General features: G+C 38.6%; 1 protein-coding gene across 1 annotated transcript in view; it reads right to left on the minus strand.

Moving 5' to 3' along the window:
- The window catches only part of COBL (cordon-bleu WH2 repeat protein), a 109,457-nt gene that overhangs the window by 42,802 nt on the left and 43,236 nt on the right, over positions 1–23,419 (minus strand). The window contains exons 8-9 of the mRNA XM_009978861.2: positions 3,233–3,371; positions 126–290 (exon numbers count right to left, since the gene is read on the minus strand). Coding sequence (XP_009977163.2) covers positions 126–290; positions 3,233–3,371 — 304 coding nt within the window. The remainder of the gene's footprint in view (positions 1–125; positions 291–3,232; positions 3,372–23,419) is intronic.

The following is a 23,419-nucleotide window of genomic DNA, read 5'->3' on the forward strand; positions in this document are numbered from 1 at the left end:
TGGAAAAAAAAAGGGAAAAAACAGACATGTATGTCCAGAGAGCAGAAAGGAAAGTCTGGAAAAGCTACCCCTGAAAGTAACCATCGAAAGAGTGGAAATGCAAATAGATATATTTTCAAACATACGTTTAGGTACCAGCTCTGTTGGTGCTGTAACATCTGCTTCTCTGACTGTTGGATCCACAATGTCTCTGTCAGGAGGAGGGTAAGGTGGGGGTGGGGGGATCACTAACTGGGGTGGACCACGAGCGGTGCCTCTAGGAGGCTTTTGTGGCACCTGCCGTCCATCACCTACAGGGGGATCAATTGACTAGTTACTTCATTGCAAGATAATGATCGTTCTGTTTACTGTTATTTTTCAAACACACATTGATTTTCCCTTACTCATATCCAAAGTCTCTCTGATCTAATTCTGCTCTTATTTGCTCCCAAATAATTAAGGGAGGAGGAAAAGCTAGGTCTCACTTAAACAAAAAGCAATGGGACCAGAATTGGGCCCAGCACGTACATGTACATCACAACTAACAGTTAAAATCACTGGTTTTGGCAGACATAAGGAAAGAGAAAAAAAGTTTATTTAAAAAAAAAAGAAAAAAGCTATGTAAGGAAGTGTGAAAAATGTGTTTTATTTTTATCTTCTGAAGTGTCAAACTGCCTGAATTTGTTGACCTCTAGGATACTTTCCATGATTATCTTTCTGACTCTTTGAGAGAAAGAGGAAGATGCCTCAGGTCAGTATTTTTAAGTAAGTACCTTGACAGGTTCTTCTTTTCTTTTTCTGAGTAGGTTTTTTATTATTTTGATCATCTGGAGAAGCAGATGATTAAGTTGTTTTTCGCAAAACAGTGTTTTAAGCCATCAAAGGAAATGCTCGTAACTTGGGCTGGGGGCTTATTTCAATATGACGTGCAATAACCAAATAAATACAGACACCTTTGCATTCTATCGACCATTTGCAATCTGAAAAAGCTGCTGCCAGTTTGCAGTGTACAGACCTAGAGCTATTGCAATTTGGAAAGTTCTTAGAGGCCGAAAGTGCACTGAGGAACCATGACTGTCTGCTCATTCTGCTCTCATTCCCTGCCTTAAGCATCTGCTGCGGTCATTGCTGAAGATGGATGCTGGCAGAGATGGATCTGTGGTCTGATCCATTCTGATCATTCCTATACTCCTAGGCTTAAGCTGTGGTGCTGCTGAGAAAGGAAGTAGCACCGACAGAAAAAAAAAGATTAAACCATTATGATTTTCGACTTAGGAGTCACTAGCTTCCAGAGATTCACGACACAATTTAATGCTGGCAAAAGTGTAGACCCTTTTTGACTGCTTTGAGAAAACTGGGAACAATTCTTTGGGGTCAGAATAAGTAATTCAGTATTGAATATGAAAGTGAATTTACCAGTTTGAGAATATTTTTAATAGGATCTTTTGCTTTGATTCATGTGGCTAACTGAGGAGATAGATAGGTAGCTTTAATCCTTTTTCCATCACATGGCTGCCTATTTCTTGCAGGACTTTTTTCCCCTCACTACAGTCTTGCTTCTTTCACAGCTTTTCTCTCTTGCTTTCAGAGCCATCTGTGCTTTCTCATGGTTTTCTTGCAAAGGCCTCGAAGAGAGGCGGTTTTACCAACCTTCCCTTGCTGCAACGTTTTTTCTTGCTAATGAACAAATTCATTCAAGAAAGTAGCAGAAAATGAAAAGCACTGAAGATGGGGCTACTGTGGGACAAGTTCTTTGTTGGTGTACATTAATAAGGCTCCACTAAAGTAAACGATATTACAGGTTCCTACATCAGCAGAGTCTGGCCAGCAAGCACTTACGTACACAGTCCTGAACGGATTAGAAGCGGCTCTGCTCTGCTTTATTTCATCTGTAACATTCTAAGCACTGATACAAAATAAAACGAACACTTAGAAATTACAGCACCAAATGTCATCAATAAGTGACCAGCAGTAGGGCTAAGCATGAGGAGCAACAGACTGTGACATCTGCAACGGTTAAAAGTAAGCCAATTTGCTGAAAACTCCTCTGTTATATGGCACAGCGATAACGTTCCCCGTAGAGGGTTTAAATAAGAGATGTCAATGGAGTCGAACATGTCACAAGATAATGGACTCCTGCTGCTACATAAATGCTGAGGCATTAAATGTGAAGCATTTACCGAAAATAAATGTTGGAACAAAGCCAAGAGGTTTCTTTCTAAACTGTGAGGCATTTGTAATGTAAGCAATTATGTATGACAGGATGTCATATCTGTATGTCTTAGGCACTTTACGAAACAGGAGGTCAAAGGCACGAACTGAAGTGCACTGAGTGCATTATGGCACTTGAAGAATGATTCTCTTAATGTACTGAAAAATGAGCTCCAGTATGTGGGGTTATTATCTCATATCTTTACCCATCATAAAATCACTTTGTTTGCTAAAAGCATAATCTTGGGGTCCTCACTTGGGCAAAGCTCCCACTGATCTCGATAAGCTAGCAGTCAGATAACGACAGAGGTCTGGGAGAACTTTTTTCAGTCTTCCTGTATGAGTGTAAATGTGGTGTCACACATGGCTGAAGGCTAGAGTTTCTTTTGTTGTCTCCAGCTATGTACAGCATTCCTTTGAGAGCACCAGTTCTTTTCTTCTACTGATTTGCTGAAGACTCAGCAGAGATTGATTTATAATAAAATTGAGGCCTAAATTCAAAAGAAAAACTTCACTGAATATGGTCAGTTGATGTTAAACTGTTGGAGGACTACAGGAAAAGAAAATGTTTCCAGGCCATAGCAAAATGAGGAGATACTGAGTCATCTTGACTGTACTTTGGTTCCAGCAGAACCCCATGGCTTCAGATGCATTCAGTATTGCCTGGTCTATCTACATTCACGAGCATTTCTGTTCACTATTTCCATATTTCCATTTACTAGCAAAACCACCATGACCTTAAAGGTGCAGAATAGGCCCAGGGTTAGTGCTTTTGGATATCCAGCTTATACCAAACATTTAAATCATCTGGTAAGTATAATCTACCTTTACTACGCTATGGTGCTCTGAATGGTGCCATTAAAAAAAAAGAGGTAATATACAAGCACTTATTTCCAGACTTTCATTCCACAGAGAAATGTGTTTTTTATCCCCAGTTACAAAAGTTTCCAAACTCACAGCAAAACAGAACTAAGGAAACTTTGAACAGTAAGCACTGAAAGCACATGCATGGGATTACACAGGACAAAAGAATGCCTCTCACCCATTGTGCTCTTCCTCTTGTCTTCCCTGTCTTCTGTCCTATTTGGCATGGCAGGAGTAGGTGGAGCAGATGCAGCTGGTGGAAGAGGGGCACGCCTCTTCTTTTTCTGTAAATCATTTAGAGATGCTCCTTGTGAAATCTGGCAAAGTTGAAAAACAGGCACAGTAAAGGATATGTTTTGTCAATGTTGTAAACTGTCAGTAACAGAAAAATGTGATTGTCGTATGACCTAACTTGTCAGCACAGTATATCTATAATGAGCATTTAAAGTGATAAAAGGAGATTAAAAGGACGGATGAGAAGAGGTAGAGGAATATTGCACTCAGAGAAGGAATGGGACAAGAACTGCAGATGAATGAATGCCACAGCAGAAATACCAGTCTGGTAGACAATGCTTTTGGTAAAAGGGAACTAGATAGTCCAAGACTCAGCAGTGCAGGGCATGACACTGTGTGTTGTTAACCTTGAGCCACAGCATGACCTTGTTTTTCCATCAGTTTTTTCAGACCTTAAATTATGGTTAAATACTCCAACTGGTAAGTGTAGGGAATAAACTCTCCCTCATTTCTTTGATTTTTCTCCCAAATTCTTGTTTAAAGACTTCGGAGAGAAGAATCGGAATTGAAAGTTTGCTTGCATGATGATATGAGATCATACTTTACTCTATTTATGTCCACTGGACTTCACAGACATACTTTTGAAGATCTGTAACATCTTTGCTTCCAATAATTGCAACATGCAATGCAATGCCTTCATTACTGTTTATGCTGCTTTTAAAAATATAAAAAAATTTATTACAAGTGACTTGGGTTTCACTGGGTTGCATAATATTTTCTGTAGCTTGTTGGAACTCAGCGCTATGTCCTTCTTCCAGAAAAAAATAATAATAAAAACAAAACCATGTAGGAAAATCTGTTGAATTCTCATACTTGAAAGGTACTGACAACAAAAGACAGAACCAGGCTTAGCTGGGGCAGAGGGTAATGGGAGCTGCCCCAACATGGCATGCTGTTGGCATTCCTGCCTTCGCATGCATCACTTCACTGCTCTGTCCACTGATACTCCCCATAGCTGAAGATATCTAATATACAGAACTGCCTGGTGGTTTTCTAATATTTCAAAGGCCAAACAATAACAATAATAATCCTTTATTTAATCCAGAGGATTAATGAACCCCTGAAGTACACTTGTTGTGGGAGATTTCCTTAAATAGTAGCTTCACATTGGTCAAAGCTCAGAGTTCAGAGGAAGGCACTCATTTATATGAGTCCTTTCCTGTGTTGACTGAAAACTCTTGAGAATAAATGAATTCACAAAGAGTAGGACAAGAATAGAGCCTCCCTCACTTAGCCTTCCTTTTTAAAAGCACTCAGGAGGGTCTTAGGTTATAAACTACAAACATTCAGTTCCCACCTTTCAAAAGAATGTTTTAACCACAGTGCCATATGACATTTGGACACTCTGCACCCATTCCTGGTGAACCTGCTTCCTGCATGTGGAGAAACTTGGTTGTAACTGTACTGGACCCAGAGCGTGTTGATCAGGATGAGCTGCAGCATTGTGACAAGCAGTTTCTATAAGGTGGAGGGGATGGAGGGTGGGAAGTAAAGGTGTCCTGGTCTTGCTTCCTACTCCCATGAATTATTTCTGCATTTTATATTAAATGTCCACTGGATGGATACAGCGCATGACTAAAGCCAGTGAGGCCAATCTAGATAGTTAGGCTTAGTAAATGGGCAAGAATGTCAATAGTAACTAGTGATTTTGAAGACTTCAATTTTGGTCACCACACTTCATTCAATTTGAAAAATTAGACTTAAACCCAGAAAAAATCACCAGGCCGAACATTCAGGAAGGGATACAGCAATATTTTAGAGCTCTTTTGAAACCCTTTCGCCCAAAGTTATGATGTTACTCCATGTTAAGATGGAACACCTCTCCTAATGAAGAAACTACCTGCCAGAGGTTAGGAACTGACTGCAATTGACCGAAGCTGAATTCCACTCCCCACCCTCCCAATTCTTATAGAACCAAAAAGCCCAATATTGAGCTGAACACAGGAAACTCTGGCTTTGGTTTATAGAGGAGGAATTGCATAGAGGACAGCTACCTAATGCTGCATTCTTGTCCATGTCTGTTTGGGGCAATTGGTATTGCATTTTAAATAACGAAAGACGTGAGCATTTAACTGTATCTTGATTCTTTAGGACTCCTCTACCTTATAAAAAAGAGAAAATCATCCAAGTGGAGACTTTGATTAATCTGATTAAAAAGTCTCCAAAATTCATTAGCTATGGACAACTTGAATCATCTGGGACACAGGCAGCATCTAAACTTCCCCAACACTTCACACGCACAAGCCATGACTTTCACAATTATTTAATCGCATTTTGCAGCTTCTGCATTGACTTCTGCGTTTCCAGACAGAGAGGTCATTTTACTTGAGGACAAAAAATGGCTGGGCTGGTGAATTAAAAGATAAGTCTAGGAAATCTTGAGAATCAAGGCAGAAAGTAAGGAAACGTGTGTTTCTAGTTGAAATGACGGAGATCACTAATGAACCCTCCCCAAGTACCAGATGAGGGAAGGATGTTAGTTTGGTATAATTGAATTCCTCAAAGACACATTACTGGATGTTAGCTGGTATAGTTGAATTCCTCAAAGATACATTACTGCTTTACTAAGAAAAAAGGATCCTTGTTAGAAGCCAGCTTATCTTTCTCAGCTCTATGCATTCTTACATAGTTGAATCTACTGAGGAACATTAGATGGATGGATGGGTGAACATGCTGCTACAGCTAAAGAAAAGGCTAGAAAATAGCTAGTGCACAACTGCAATAACGCAAGTTTGGTCAAATGCACACACAAAAATGCTTTTATTATACTGTCAGCTAAGTGCAGTATACTTCACAAACACCATAAAGAAGATGAAAAGCTCATTTAAAGCCATCCACACTAAAATGTATATAAGAAGTATCTAGTTCAAGAACAGGTCACAAAAACTACTAAAAATAGTTCTGTAATGCCAACCTTGGTAAACCTATGAGGCTAAGCATAAATGCAAAAAACACAAAGAACATTCTGTTTCTTTCTTGAAATTGTATATATCAAAACAATAGAACTTGAAAATAATTTGCTATGGCTGGCTGCTTCTTTTATAAAGAAATCAAGCCTTAATAACACTATCTGAAGTAATTTCCCATTCAAACTTTGTTAGAGGAGCTCCTCTCTGAGCTTAATAGAATACTTCCTAGTTTTAGCACTTGTGCTTCACCTATGTAGCATTTTTAACTAGATGAAATTATTAGGTCAGTTTCTGTTACCCAACAAATACATATTTTTTAAAGATGTTAATAAGTATTCTCTGACTATAATTAATACCATAAACTGAGCTAGAAATGAACAAAGTGGGCCAAAAGACCCAAGTCTGACAAACAGTGTCACTTCTATTCCCACACTGATGAGACCACATATGATGCAAAATCAATTTTCCATTAAATTCATGCAATCGCTCACATGCTGTTTGAAAAATACTTCCACTGTTGCAGACGAAATATCCGAAGAATGTGCTGAATGTCTTTTCCTTCTGTGAAAGCTCAACATCTTTACTAAAATTTCAGAGCTTTAGATAAGATCGTAGAATATATTTAGATCATAATAACAACGTCATTAGGAGCTTATGTGCCAAAATTGTGTGGAAAAGAATCCTACAATTTCAATCAGTAGCAATTGACAGTCACCTTACTTGCAAAAGGTCTCTGGATACTGTAAGAGTAGATGTGTAAATTGAGTTTGAATTTCCTCATGCCTAACAGTGCAATATTTTCTTTGGGTTAGGTCGCACTGAAAATGAATTCATGAAAAATATTAATGGAGGTCCAAGGAAACAAAAGCCGTGGTAGTCATGGCTTTTGTTTCCTCGGACCTCCATTAATTCCTCAAGCATTCAAAGACAAGGAGGTTCTCAGATAAATTTCCAATGTGAGCTCTGCTCCTTTGCCTTGCCTGTCCTCCACTTACAGGTCAAACACTGGTTTATCAACCCTTCACTATTAATCTTTCTAAAAGAAATGTTTATCTATGTAAGTACTTGCTAAGTCATCTGGCAAATGCCACCTTTCTTTTATTGACAGACCAGACTAGGACTAAATTTACTGCAGGTTTACTGCTCCTGAAACTGAGCCTCCTTCTGTAAGCCAGAAACTACATCATTAATTTCCTCTGTCCCTCCAGTAGCCACCAAGATTCGCAACCCACTTAGTGACACTGACTATATCTCTCAGTCATCTGAATCACTGCTTTGACCAAGAAGGAAATTTCACTCTACTGTCTCCAAAAACAGATTAAAGACTCTACTATAGCATACTCAGAGAGACACACACATCCCCATGTCTGTTCTGTTATGGACAGTGGACACACTCTTGCCATAGATGGTAGAAATGGCAGAACTGAGAAAAGAGTTTGGAAAAAAAATGAGTGATCTCAGCTCAGAAGCACAACTAAGAACACATGTAGGGAAGAACAACTTAAAAATTGCTGTGGAAAGACTTTCTTGGACTTGCACACTGAAAGCAAACAGAACCTTCTTGAGATACCTGGAACAAGTTTTCCCCGAATAATTTCAGTATCTGTGTTGTAGTTGGCATCCATGACTACCAGAGAAAGCCTGAACAACTGGCAGACAGATCTAAACAGTTCTAACTGTGCCTTAACAAAAACTCCTCAGTGGATCCAGTCAATATGTGATTGAGATGTTAAAAGAAAATTGTATAGTTTGTGTTTCAAAAGCCAAACCGCGCTTCCCAATATTTTCATGAACATTACAAGAAACATTTGTTGTACGGCAACAGATTTTTCCTTTTACTCTCACTGCTATCATTTTGCATAGAAAAGGAAAAATGGAAACTTGAAAACTTAACAATTTTCCAGGTTTTCTACTTAACAAAATCCTCTTTAAAACCATTTTCTTCCTGCTCAAACATGGCAGCTACAGGTGATACACATATTCTATCAGCAATAAGATTATGTCTAGAAAAATAATTGTTTTTAAAAGATGTCCCATTACGGTTTAGCATATACAAATAAAAAACTGCATAGCATAAGATATAAACTGTGTGAAGAAAGCTCATATACTCTCTTGCTTCTTTCTCCTTTTATGCAACATTACATGTCAGGATGTTTTATTGTTTTATAGAATGCTTGTATTGTTGCAACTTCTGTCTAATTTGTATAAAAAATGCCTTGTTCAGGGAAACAGAGAGTGATTGTTTGTAGAAATTATTTTTAGAAGTAAATAAAAAGGACTGGAAAAAGAACACATGGATTCAATCACTGGCATGCCCTGACTACAAACTGGTTTCCATCATCTAACACTGACTAGACATACACTCTGATTTAAGCAAGCCAGATTCTGATACACCTGCTGGTGATGATATTGTGTGGGGTCAGAATGCCTATTGAATTACAAAAGTGTTTAAATATGATCCACAGAAAAATTCTGAGCTAACTTGTATCTGAACAAACAACAGTATCACCTCAAACTATGTGTGGAAACATCCCAACCCTCTTCCCTTCACAAAGAATTTTAAGAAATCTTGAAACAATTAAAAACGATTTTACAAGAAGCTCTAGAAGCAAAAAGAAAAGACACACAGTTTATTTACCAGTTTTAAACTCTTGATATAATCATAACCCCATCGATGCTTCCATAGTGTTGTATGAAAGACAACTGGTAGGTTGGTATGTAAGTAAGATTTATGGTTTTGAGAGTTTGTAAAAATATTTTGCTATGATTTTGTACATAATTTAAAGCAGTTGAGAAGAAAATATTTTGATCCAAGAGGAGCCGTTCTAGGAAAATCAGAAATAAATCTTTCAGCTGCAGAACGGAGACATAAATCTGTCCACTAAACTTGATGATATAAAAGCCATTCTACCCAGCTGATTCTGCATTTTCACAGGGCAACAGATGCTTCAACATGCCTAGCACTAGAAACCACAAGAAGTCCCAACTGAACATTAATGTGTCTTAAACAATGTTTACTCATATGTCTAATATTCCCTGGATAGGTCATACATTATTAGGCTTTTCACTGGCATACACTGACAAAGGAAAATTCAGGGAGCTCTCAAAGAAACTGGGCATATGAGCAATTCATGAGGCTGACCACTGAAAGTTACATTGTATTAAACTGCCTATTCAGCACTGAACTTCTCTTCCTTATTTCATTATTGGGTAGTACCCCATTTCATTTGATTAAAAACTGAGTGTTTTATCCACAAGTACATTACAAACGGCATTCAAAGACAGCAGCTTGACGTTTCCCAATAACATTGCCCTGTGTTGCAGAATGCATTTGTGTGGGTTATTGAAAATGCTTACTAGGATCCCATGCAACGCAATAACATACTGCAAAAACAATATAGACAGAGATACTAAAAAATCTGGCACATGAAAATTGTTTTAAAGAGGATACTCTTTGAAACACCTGTCATTTTGATAAAATGCATAGAAATAACTACACTTCAGAAATCAGCAAACAATTTCTCTGGATTGGTCATTTTAGTTCTGTACATCTTGATTTTTTAGTGTTAGATCTCACAAACTTGACAATAGAATGAATGATAATAAACTGAAAGGGAGATTTTTAAGTAAGTCATACAAACAAGCACGTTGTGATAGCAAGCCTGCCATTTGGACCGACTAGACCCAATAGCTCATGTTACTCTGGACATGTCACTCTCAGATGGAACAAGTGTAGGTGGGGAGACTCCCAAGCTAGTGCCAACATGAGTTCAAGTCCATAATGTAACACCAAATAACTCTTCAAGCAGGACAGTCACGTTTGCATGGTTACACAACGTCGCTCTCCGTCAGGGCGTTTCCTCCTGTCTTTGAAGCTCTGCACCGTGCTTCCTTGTACCGTGTTTGGCCCACGTGATGGCTGCACCGCAGCCGTGCTCATGGCCTCAGCTTCTGAGCTGCTTTGCTGCTGGAAGTGTTCACGCGCTGTGTTAGGTGGGAAGTTTGGTTTATATTTGGAGCACAAGCTGCATTGCTCTTCCAAAAATACCCGTATCATTAATATTTTAATCAGGTGACGCAAAATATTGTATAATTTTGTCTACTTTTATGCCAATTAATTTCAATTTTCCCCCCTCATTATATAATTCTGGTATTAAACAGGGTTTTGTAATGACATTTAGTATTCATTATCAAAAATCAAGCTGTGACTGCAAAAACATCTCAGTCTTAATAGCAGACAGAAAGCTCAGCATTACTGGATTTTACAGAAATTGCTATGCTCTTATGCTGTTTTATTCATAAAATAAAGAAGACGAAAGCCAATGGTGTCCTTGAATATTCAGCTGACTGGTGACAGAAAGCTAAATCAGTTGACACAAGAAAGCCACTACAAGGTGAAGGGGCAAGCTCATTTTTCCATCTGTTTTTATTGAACACACCCTTTGTGAAATGTCATGGTCAAGGGCAGCTAAAAATTAATGTCATTCTAATCTTCTTTAAACACTCTAACTTGTTCAGTTAAATGTGTCAGACAGGAAACTATCCATAAACAAATTTGAGATGTTAAATTGCTAAGATAGCTGTGATTTCCTTCTTTTGCAAAATCTCATTACTAGCCGCAATATTATTTCCACTCAAGGAAGTCACTCTACAACACCAAGTATTTTCACATGCATTGAAACATGTAGACTACACAAGCCTGCGGATGTTTGCCTTGGCAGAGAACTGAACTTCCTCTGTTTCTCTGAATACAATGTAATCCTCCTCATTTATGTCTTCATTTAGAGGGGAAAAAAAGCCACAAAAAACTCCTCAAACACTTAAAAATCGCATTCTAAACCCACTACAAACTCATTTGCTTCTAAGGTTCATTTCTCCTCTAGAGAAGTTAAACAAAAAAGGCAAAAACCATCTCCAAATTTTAATTTCATATTTGTGCTTATCTTTTTAGTTTGAGCAATACAATTAATAGTTATTAACAAATGAATATTAATAAGAGTCTAAAACACACAGTAGGACTGCAGCTCACTGGCATAAGGATTTTATACATCATCTTTTCTTCCTCAGTCTCACACCCAGGATTACAGGCTGGCTGACTGGTTGGTCTGCTTGTCTGTCCGTAAAAATTTGAGATGTTATGAGCCAACTGAAGATCTGTAAAATTTAATTTGTGCCTTTGTCCAATTTTCTGCCAAAAGGATGGGCTGTAGCCTAAAATCTGTTAGGGCTAGAAGGTGGAAGGCAATCACACAAACATCTGACAAGAAACAAGTAGAACCATATCCATTTTACTGTCACTAAGTGACATACCTCACTGAAGCTTAAGTTTTCCTCTCCACTTAAAATCTTCCTCTGTAGAGATAGTCACATTGAATTTCTAGTGCTTAGCTCCAAGTCCTAGGCAACCACCTCAGAAGTCTTTTCAATTTAGAGAAAAACATACCTGACTGATTTCCCGCGTTCACCCCCTTTATATCAGCCCTCTCCATCCGCACACACACACAACGCTTGGGAAACCTGGTCTGGGCAGTAAGTCAAGCGATAGTTTCGTGTCATCCCTTCCCACCGCCCCCTGCAAATTTCCACTCAGTTTAGTTCCTTCCAGCACTTATGAAGGGCAGCCAGAAGCCCCCACTTCCACAATCTTTAGAAACCAAGAAGAGGGCGGAATAGCAAAGTGGTACCACTGTGTCAATTAGATGTGTTACTACAGAGCGTAGCATAACATGGGTCTACATCAAGCTACTCCCCACAAGTATAAGATTTTTATGATCCAAAATTACAAATAGACTCTGCTGTGAAGATTTGTTAGAGAAACCTTCCATGGCACCTTGCCTGCTATCCATGCCTGGAAGTGTCAGTGACATAGAGCTGAGCAGGACTCAGGGTTTGCCTGTTGAGCTATGATGTTCTGACTGAGGTGAGCACACTGCAAACAAAATGAGGTGCCTATTTCTCTCAGTAACCTGCACCATCCTTCCTCTGAAATGGTGAAAAACTGAAGTGGTATGCAGTCAGAGGAACTGGATTTGCATTCCCCCTCTCCTCATTTCTATTAATTTTGGGATATGACTGCAAATTAACTCAAATGAAACATAGCTTTACGTAGCAGAGAAGTTTTTACTAGATTATACTCGTGTGTGATATATTTTCTTGCTTTCTTACTTGGCTAAACAATGACCAGAATGCAATGCTATTAGGCCATCAAATTAAACCTGATTTACGCAGCATGCACTTGGTTAATTTTTCTATTATAAGCATTTTTACCTTTTTAATTTAGGATCTAAGAAAGGTGGAGTTACAAGCAAAATCTGAAAAGCAACAATCCAGTTCTTAACTTAAGCACGGTGTTTGGGTAATTTTTTGTTGCTTACTAAATGCTGTTTTTTCAGAAGCCTTGCTACTTAAAATGATCTTTGTCTACTAACTTTCCCTAAATACCTCGCCCAACAAAGCCTAACAAGTACTTGACACATACTTTCTCTTTAATGAGAGTTAAAGCTTACAATGACATCAGCCTGTCCTATTTGTCTGCGACTTGCAAGCCAGATGAAGTTTACTTACTAAATGTTGCAACCCTGCCAAAATTCAGGGCTGCATAGAACAGTATGTTCGGGCCCTGACGTCTTGCCCGTTTTCAATGAAGCGCTTGACAGCGATCACATGTGGAGGTCAGGTGATACTATCATGATCTCAACAGATGGTAAGTTGTGGTATTATTCCCAAGGCAGGTGGTATAGTCTGTTCAGAAACAGTTGGCAGGTGATCCATGAACTCACAGCCAGAAGCAACTGGATTATTGCAAAAGACCAAGAAAGCTATTGATGTTGGCGAAAAGACTATTCCAGGACTTTTTCTTGCACATAACTCAAGCACTCAACTCTCAGGACACACGTTTTCGTGGAAAAAAAAAAAAGAAGTATCTATTTTATTAACTGCTATCTTAAATCAGAAGCCTCTTGTCAAACAAATCTTGTATTCTTGCATGATTATTATGTGATGTACAATAAATGGTAAAACAAAGACAGTGCAAGCTAACCTGGCTTGGGTTATTGTACACGTATGGATCACCAGGTCACTCTGACTTTGATGTCAATTCAGAGATGGTTATCTACACAGGTTAGAGGGCAGGACTGGACTACCTTGCAGAGAGCAACAGGACAGCAGACCATGGAGGAATCTTACAGCATTTTGTAGATGACATTCTCCCACCCCTCTCCAGTAACAGCCTACCCAAGTCAAAGCGTGAAACCCTCCGCACTTCACACAGTCCAGCCCTCAGATAGAGCAGGTACCCAATTTAAGTCACTATTGAACTGACATCACTGCCGTTTCCTGGACAAAGTTGCAACAAATAACTATCCCTAAAAATGCAGTAAAGCCACACAGTGGACCCCTTTTATGCAGCAGCAGGTTTTTACCCCAAGCTAGAGAAGTAATATTAGCCTTTCAGAAAAAGACATAATTTTAAAGCAGACTTTCAAATTTCAAGTTCCTCTGGCGCAAAACCTATTAATTGACCGTGAACTTTATCTGAGTAAAGACAGACTCTCAAAGCGTCAGTGGAAAGGCAGTCTTTTCCCCTTGCACTTCTGAGAGGCTGCACCTGCAGGCTAACATCAAAACCTCCACTGAAATTCTACACTAATATCCTCATTCATACTGGCCAAATATAATCAACTGCACTTAATCACTTTGTGACTGAGAAAGCTAAGATTCCTTTTAATTAATTCACCACACTGGGACATCTTACTCTATCCAAAATTATGGGATAGAATAGTCAGAAAATAAGTATATGTATTTTTTTTTTAAAAAAAGGCAGACACAAAAACTCCTGGAAAATAAAGTTATTAAAATGCTTTCTGAAATTTTGTTTTTGAAATGGGACACATTCTGTTAATAAATGAACGTGCGGCAACACAAAGTTAAGCATTAGGAGCTCTAAAGAGGATGAGTGGCAATTTGGACTGAAACTACAGACCTTCTTTAGATGCACAGAAAAGAAAATTCTGTAATATTATACTAAAATGTAACATACCCTTAACTGATACTATTTGAAGATATTGAGAAAGTGGTCATTACAGTACATGTATCATCTAGCTGTAGCCTTTGATAATTATTTTAAAAGAATTAACACGTTTGATTAAGTGTGCAAATACCAGAATTAATATTTAGAGCCATTTTTCTCCTAAAAAGAGGTACAAACTACTCCCTTTCGCTGGTAGCTTTTCTTGAGCTTTCCTAAATTTGATGCTCTACATGACAGTAAGATAAGCCTTCAGCCATCATTGCACTTTTCTCTCTTTTAATTTGGGCCTGCATCATTTATTCAAACTAGAGTGTACTTGTCTAGCTAAATTAAGCATCCAGACTGCACGGCAAACATTATCTGATGTTCTATCGACTGGTTTCATGTTTGTCATCTGAGCAATGTTTTGTCAGACACAAAAATAACAAGCGCAGATACTTCTCATTCAGCTAACTGAATGTCATGTTTAAAGCTCTTTAGGGAAAAATGCACAAATCACCTTCAAATTGGAAATTCGTTGTTCTGTGTTCTAATTTCTTACTCATCTACTGCAGTGTAGGGCATTTTAAGGATGACAGACCTCTTTTACTACTCACTCTTGTTTCTACTAATTGGTTCCGGCACATCTTGATAATGGGCTCTGCAATAGGATAGCACTAGTCAGGTTCAGCTCCAGTGAAAATATTAAATAGATAAAACTTTTCAAGTTTATGAACTGTCACAAAGACCGTTGTTTCTATAAAATTAATGCATGTCATCATATAATTTCCTGTCTGTGAAGGACAACAGTTTGTACATGACTTTTTCAACACAAGGCAATTAACTGAAAGTCATTAAGAAAAACTCATCCCTTATACACTCTTAAAGAAATATTGCCCAGTCCTTTGGGGAACACTGCATAGATCCAGGGAAGCAGCATGCTGTAAGAGGTCAGTTTGACTTGCTATCTCCTGAAAGGTAGAAACATCATTTTCTAAGCAAAACAATAGCCTCATTACTGCACAAGACAGAAACGTCCCAACAGTTCCTTCCTCAGAGGACTTGCAATCTAGACAACATTTGGCATAGACCTGGATCTCACGTTGATTTCAAATGGAATAGGATCAAGTCTTTCATGCTGCTTTTTATTTTGTCAGTGAAAGGCGTATGTTTAGTGGAGCGCACTGGACATCACCCATATATCTCCCAGCTATCTGTAATTTTAGTTGCATACCTGCTTCTCAATATTTTGAGATGCAATCCAAGGGACCTCCAAATACGACCCTCAAAGTCCTGTAGGGCTCTTTGATACTGCAGTTACGGAACTAACTTGTAACACATATACTAGGCAAGTTGCTTTAGGGTTCATGCTAGAAAAGTCTTATTGCTGATATAATTTACTGGCGAAACTTATGGCCTCATTCTGCAAGTGCAAAGTTTTGCACTTCCAAGCACAAAATAAAGAGAGCGATGATTTGGAATAGCAGTCAAAGACAGCTGTTTCTGTTTTTAATGAGAGACATGTCTCCTGATTATCAAATTACCAGCGATAAGAAGACCTAGTGAAGTCATTGAGAATGCTGCCAGTGACTTTCCTGGAGTGGTATCAGATCATATCAGACAAATATTTAGGTACGAATCTCTTCAGTATTCTCCAAAAATAACTGTACTAGGTTAGATCAAGGCTTCTGCTCAGGCTTCTGTATCAGATTGTGGCAAGCACTTAGAGGACAGCAGAAGACAAGGGAAGTTATATTCAGTACTGCCTTTTCCCCAATACTTTTGTAGCCAACAACCATCTTCATTTCGAGAACTTCCTGGTGTGGTTTATATTTAAAAATTCACAATGGATTTGTCGTCTTTGCAGCATTTGTTCAGTCTCTTCTTGAGCCCATGTAAACTTTTAGTGCCCACATCAAACCTTGGCAAGGAGTTCCACTGATCTAGCACTTGCAGGAAGACCCATACTCTGGTTTTGCATGGTTTTTCTATTTCCTACTAACTTCAAATGCACTTGAAATGGCTGGTTGAACAGTCAAATCTCTATCCACAGTCTTCATGCCACTTTTTCAAGATGAAGAATCATGGTTTACTGAAGTTGTACATTTATCTCTGTATTAAGCTACTTCAAACTTTTGATCGCCCTTGATGCCCTTCTATGAGTCTCTTCCCATTCTGTAACGCTCTTTTGAAACAAGAGGAACACTGCTGTAGTATTTAAGATGACATAACAAAGCTCACAATACAGTGGTGTAATAAAGTTCTCTTTTTACCCTCTTTTCCTCTCCTAAATTGCTCTGCATCTGATTTGATTTTTTGGTTGCTGTTGGGCTTTGAGTTGACTTTTTTCAAAGAACTACATCTGATGATCATAAGATCTTCCTAACTAGTTACTGCCAGCTGAGAGATCTGTATTTTACAAGGTATTAGGCAAAATTAAGAGAGGTCTTTTCTCATGTATACCATTTCACACTTACCTACATAGAATTTTACTTGCTTTCACCTGCAACTACTGCCAGCACTCAATTGCGTAAGGTCTTTCAACAGTTGCTCTTCATACTCAGCCTTTGTCCTTACTATCTGGATACCAGCAACAAACTTTGTCACTTTACTGTTTTTTTCCAGGTCACTTCTTAACATGATGAACATGAATCCTCAAACACTCCAAAACTGCTCTAACATTCCACCACAAGATGAGCAGATCATTTACTCCTAACTTGCGATTTCTCTTTACTGTCAATTATTTAAGAGCGAGACAACCTTCCTCCTTAAGGAATGGAGACTTGGTTTCCTTAAGAAATTACTGGAGATGGACCTTGGTGGAAGTTTTGTGGAAACCCAGACTGACTGTATCAACCAGATGACATACATATATCCATCTACTTGCTGAACGCGTCAAGAGCGCTCTCAGAGAGTTGTAAGGCAGGGTTTCTGTTTTACTAAAGCTGTATTTACCTTATTTATTATCTTCATAGAGATGCAAACTCATTTTATTCTCTATTATATTTCTAGTAATTTTTCCAGTACGTAAGCTACATTAGGAGGCTTATAGTTTTCTTGATTTCCCTCATACCTTCCAAACACCAACTCTACTTCCACCTTTTTTCTCTGAATTTCCTTATGAAATGTGTGGCATGGGTAGCATTCAGCAACAGTATTCAGCAATATTTTCTCTAGTTCTTTGCTCCACACAGTAGAAATAAGACTTAATACAGATACAGTTATTTTACACAATGTTCTCCATTTCAGAAAGCACTGTGGTTTCCGGTGTATCATCTTGAAAATACTTTGCACAGCTAGTGCTCAGACAAAGGAACTAGAGCGCACTCCTTTGACAAAGGAACTAAAGTGCATTCCTTGTCAATGTCCTTGGACAAACTTGATGTTCGTTATCTGCCTATGTGGGCAATCTTAACCTACGAGAAATGTAACGCAAAGTTGAACTATTTTACCATCCTAGGAGAACAGTAGGCAATCCTCTGGTCGAAAAGTAAGGTAGTGTGGCAAAACAAATTATTTTTATATGTCTATATGAGCAAAGGAAAAAGATCCCATCTTATCCATAAACTCTCAACATCTATAGAAATGCATAAATGAAGTGAATAAGCTTCTAAATAAAATTTCAGACAGAATGACTGGAATAAAAGTCCCTAAGAGAGATGGATACTAAAAGCCTAACGGAAAGTTTCATAATTATCATGCAGTATTTACAGCCTAGTACATCCAAAATAAGCAATTGCTACATGAATTTGAAGTGAAAGAGAAAAAGTTACAATTTCCATTTTTAATGGGTTTATCTATTGATAATCCATCTACTTATATTAACACACAGACTCAGCTGCTCTTTGATCTTATCAAGTGCCTCATGCCAATTGTGTAACAAGCTCCCAACCTCTTGATCTGGCATCGTACCACAGTACAGGGTGCACTCCAGCCCCTAATATCAAAACTCTAATACAAAATCTAGGAAAAGACCATGACTTAAGTTTTCTTAGCAGCTCCACTATCCCTCTATTGTCTCAAAAACTCAGGAAATTAGCATTAGGTTTATTCTTGAACTATGAACGGACATCTCATACATTCTTGACTACCTGCTGACTACTTACAAAAAAAAAAAAAAAGCTTATAAAATAAGTATAATTTTATGCTTATTTAATGTAAGCATAGAATTCTTCTTTTCTGCTTACACAACTTGGGGACCTGAACAGTACTCTGAAGAAAGAGCATCTTTACTAAAGATTCCATATCCCATAAAAATGCTGTCAAGAGATATCACACATTGCCTGAGAGTTCTAACAAGTCTGCCACCAAAACTGGAGAAGATAACAGCTAACATTCATCATATCCTCAGTTAACAAACAAAGACAAAGGAACTTTTAGAAATAACATGCATCATTCACATTTTAGGCCGCCTTCTTACACAAAAAGAAAACCAAACCAGAACAAACTAAAATGCTGTACAAACTCAGTTATGAAATTTTTTTTAATCAACATTTTAAAAAACTTAAAAAGTCAGTCAAGTGTTCTCCCTCTTCCTTCAGAACAAATCTTCCTTTCATATCCTCAGGGAACTTACAAAAACCTGGGAAGTGACCTAGAAGATGTAATATTTTGTAGAAGTAAAAGACACATTTTGAAAAACAGCTTTTTCCTACAGCAGAAACTGATTCATTGCATCCTTCCTCAGAACATGAAAAAAGTATCTGTTATTCTCAAAGGAGAATTCTGGATGCTCCACAGAAAAAAAAAAAAAAAAAAAGAAAAACAAAGCAAAACAAAAATACATTCACAGAACACTTAAGGGAGAAAGGAAATGTGTCATAAGAGAAAGGTTGAGAAGACCTCACCCAGAAGACCTCTGAGTCAAAAGAAACCTCCCTTCCTCTCTGAAAGATGATAAAAAAAACATGCACTCATATCTTGTTGACTTCTAGTAGACATTTCTGGCTTAGGTGTAACCTAGGAAAGGGAGATAACTGATCTGAGTCCATCCACCCTTTTGCTGAATTCCGGGCTCCTTATTAAAACAGACTACAACTGTCGGATGTCTCCACCGTGAACTGCTCATTACCTCTAACCTTATACAGAAATATAGAAAAAAAAGGTAAGGTAAAAAGGAAGAAAATACCTACAGCACAAGGCTATTCTGCAGCAGTAAGAAAAACAAACCAATTCCTTCCCCAAGCACGACTATAATAATTTGTACAAAAGTAGTATCAACCAACTAGGTAAACCTAAAGCAATTTGAAACTCTTCCTCTCAGGACAAAGGACTGATCAGAGTGGAGTTTTCACAATAATGAATTACAGTAGATGCACGAAGGAAGAGGCAGAAGACAGTAAGCTGGTAAGTGTATGGTGCTTACAGAGGTAATCTCAGCAGATGTTAATAAAGCAGGTTTTAGACGCCTGCCTATGATAAATCTCAATTCTGTAGGTAACTGTGGCAGATGTTCCCATCCAGTTGTGATTCTTCTGTTCCTCAGCTTCACTACTACTGCAGTGCTTGCTGGTATCATGCCTCTCCCATAAAATGATGCTTCTGATAGTACAAGAAAATTTGTGAGCAAAAAGGGCTGTCATCCACACAAAGACAGGTTCTGTCTAAGCACTTAACTGTTTCTCAGTAGGAAACGCAACTGCAGGAGTATTACTATTTGAAATACCAGATTTATCTGAAATATCTAGGGACAAAGTAGATTCAAGAAACTTTAACTCACAGGGCACACAGACCTCTGCTGATGGCATCTTTACTGACACAGCAGTGTGTTCTAAGAACGTACCTCACTCTACACTGTTCTACAGGAGTTGTATCCATTGCTTCAGGGCTTAATTTGCAGCCACAGGGATATACGTCATTTTGAAAACCTGAGGAGAACAGCAGTAACAGTATGATTTCATACTAATCAAGATTATCCTTGCAGTCAGCTAACCACAAATCTGTGGCATTAGATTATGAAGTAGGAAGGTGGAAGAGTGGTAATTGCTTCACGCAAACGTGCAAAAAAGATATCTGTGCAAAAACCCCGCTAAGCTGGGGGAACATCAGAGGAAGAAATGCTTACTTTGCTCGGGTTTTTATATTAACAATCTCAATTTAAACTCCTTTTGCAACAGAAGGTGGCATAGTGAAGAATGATACTAAAATCACAGTGGCCAGATACTGAGTTGCTGAGCAACCAGACATAGCTTCTGACATCTTAAAAGTTCAGAAGACGTCAACCCACAAACTCAGCTTCCTAATTATGGACAGCTGAGCTAACATTTCCAAAAATCTTGGCCACTGTTTTAAAATACATTTTACTTCTAAGGAAGATAATGAGTCACATTTCCAAGTGGCTTCCAAGTCCATGCCTGTAGCATACACACATACACATGGGAAATTTGAGAACTGCAAATTCAGGGACTGATTCTGGAAATATGGGTAAGTATATAAAATCATAGAACGGTTAGGGTTGGAAGGGACCTTAAAGATCATCTAGTTCCAACCCCCCTGCCATCAGCTGGGAAACCCTCCACTACACCAGGCTGCCCAAAGCCTCATCCAACCTGGCCTTGAACACTGCCAGGGATGGGGCATCCACAACTTCTCTGGGAAACCTGTTCCAGTGCCTCACCGCCCTCAGAGTGAAAAATTTCTTCCTTATATCTAATGGAAATCTCCCCTCTTTCAGTTTAAAGCCATTGCCCCTTGTCCTATCGCTACAGGCCCTTGTAAAAAGTCCCTCTCCAGCTTTCCTGTAGGACCCCTTTCAGTACTGGAAGGCTGCAATAAGATCACCCCGGAGCCTTCTCTTCTCCAGGCTGAACAGCCCCAACTCTCTCAGCCTGTCTTCATAGGAAAGGTGCTCCAGCCCTCGGATCATCTTTGTGGCCCTGTGGTTTAATAACACTTTAAACAATTTTAATATGTCAATTATGGTTTCAATATAATTTTATTCATACATTTCCTTCACTGTCTGTCCTTTATTTTTACTACTTGAACATTTTTCTGTGGTTCTTGCTGGCAGAATGAGTTTCAGATAGGTTGTCACTATACGCTGTGCTCACTTGCAATGTCATTTAAAGTACTTCAGGGTTTCCTGGAGATGGACACAAATTCAATGACTTTCGTCAGGACATTTCACTGGAGTATTTCCTCCTTTCGACATGCTCTTCATATGTTCAATCAACCAGAGGGGACCTAAGCTTTTAGTCACTGGTGTATTCATATTGGTTTATATATAAAAGGACAGTGAATAGTATCGTAACACAAATTCTGCTGTGAGAAAGGCATCCCTACCAAAGGCAAGAAAATGGTATTAAATGGTTAGGATGCCTAACTCAGTGTCCTGCCGGCTCTCCGGCACTCCTGTCAATGACTGCCAGCAGAGTCGTAATTCTTTCAAGTACAATATGCACTGGAACGGGGGAACATACGTTGCAGGAGGCTGCCCTCTCCCACAGAAGACACTTGAAAAGAAAAAAAACTTGGGAAAAAAAAAAAAAGAACTACCCTATGTGGCAGTCAGCATTAGAAATCACCAACTCAGATGGCAAAAATAACATTTCCACATTTTAAATTTCCTTCCATTTAGAAAGCCGTACAGCAAATACAGGAAGTATCTTCTCTATATAAACAAGAAATTAGGCGAATTTTTAATGTGAGTACCTTATTTTCTCCAGGAAAAATATGAAAGTCTCATTTATATTTATTCACGTTAAAAAGATTCTCATAAAGCTGAACTTTTCAATTAGGCTCAAAGTTGGTCAAAAATAAACTGGAGGTAGGGAGAAAAACCTCCCAGCAACGACATGAGTAAGCCTGTGACTCTCTCTGGCTGCAACATTCCTTTTTATTCATGTGAGTAAGCCTCTCCAATGAATAAGTTATTCTTGGTGAGAAAATGTCAGCCTTGATAAAACGCTGGGAGCAAATAGTCTGCTCTAAAGGTATGGCTTTGACCAAGAATGAGGAGTCAACAACTCTACTCAGCAATCCAAGTTAGAGATCTAAATGGAGACGAGAGGAACGTAAGAAGCAGGGCAAAACCAACAGTACGTCACATACGTCAGTTTGTCTACAGCCACCTCTAGGAAACTATACAAACATGGAAATAAACCTGAAAATTGTGTTGGTTTACAATGGAACCTTCTGAACGTGTGGGGCCAGTTCCCTGACCTGCACTAAAAGCAACAACACAATTTTTATTTAAAACCACTGTCCTGCCATATGACAACTAAGATTAAAAGCTATGAAACGAATGTTAAAATACTGTATCTCTTATGTCACCCTGTTCTTCAATTAGTACAGGAATCTGACTGGCTAGTAACAAATCCCTGATGCCTCCTGCTACATCTACATATTATACGAAAGTGCTTCTGTTCTGAAAATCACAGCAGCTGAAAGAGCACACGGCTCCTTTATTACAGTCTACAAGTCGCATTTCTGGCTTCTGGAGTTGAACATCAGAGCTATTATACAGATGAAGGCACTAAAGAGCCCTCTTCTATTTCTGATGATGTCTCCAAAAAGCCTCATGATTTTATTCTGAATAAACCACTCCATTTCAAAGAAAAGGCTCTTACAGAAAATCTCTGAGGCCTTCTTTATCATCCGCCCTCACTCCAACTTCTGTACTTTCCCATATACGCTAAAAAAAAAAAAAAGTAATTATTCCTATAAGCTAATTTGTCAATGCACAATACTCTTGACCTCCAAAAGACTCAAATACTCAATTCTATGGTTATTTCAAGAAATGAACCAAACACACTTCTTTTTCTTTTAAATAGAGGTCACTGAATAAGCCTCTGAGGAGATATGTTTAATTCTGTCAGACTTCACGTGTGGCTTTTCTATGTGTGCTCTATCTACAATGGCATACTCATGCAGGTTTTCTCTTACGTATTTTGTCTATATGGTGCATGCTTTTTGGAGTGGGGACTCAGTTTACACTATGTCTACTGTAAGGTGGCCCTGAATTTTGCTAGCACATCATCTGAACTGCTGTGGCAAAGAACAGAGATTGTTTGCAGAAGGGGTTCAGTTTTTGCTCACCCCCTACACTCTTCTGCTCTACTCTCTGGACGGTGTGGGCTCCGTGTTGCAACTTAACAAAGGAAGGGACCTTCTTGCTTCTAAAGCATCCAACTTTCTGGATTTTATACTGGAAATG

Source organism: Tauraco erythrolophus, chromosome 3, assembly GCF_009769465.1.
Source record: "Tauraco erythrolophus isolate bTauEry1 chromosome 3, bTauEry1.pri, whole genome shotgun sequence".
NCBI lineage: Eukaryota > Metazoa > Chordata > Aves > Musophagiformes > Musophagidae > Tauraco > Tauraco erythrolophus.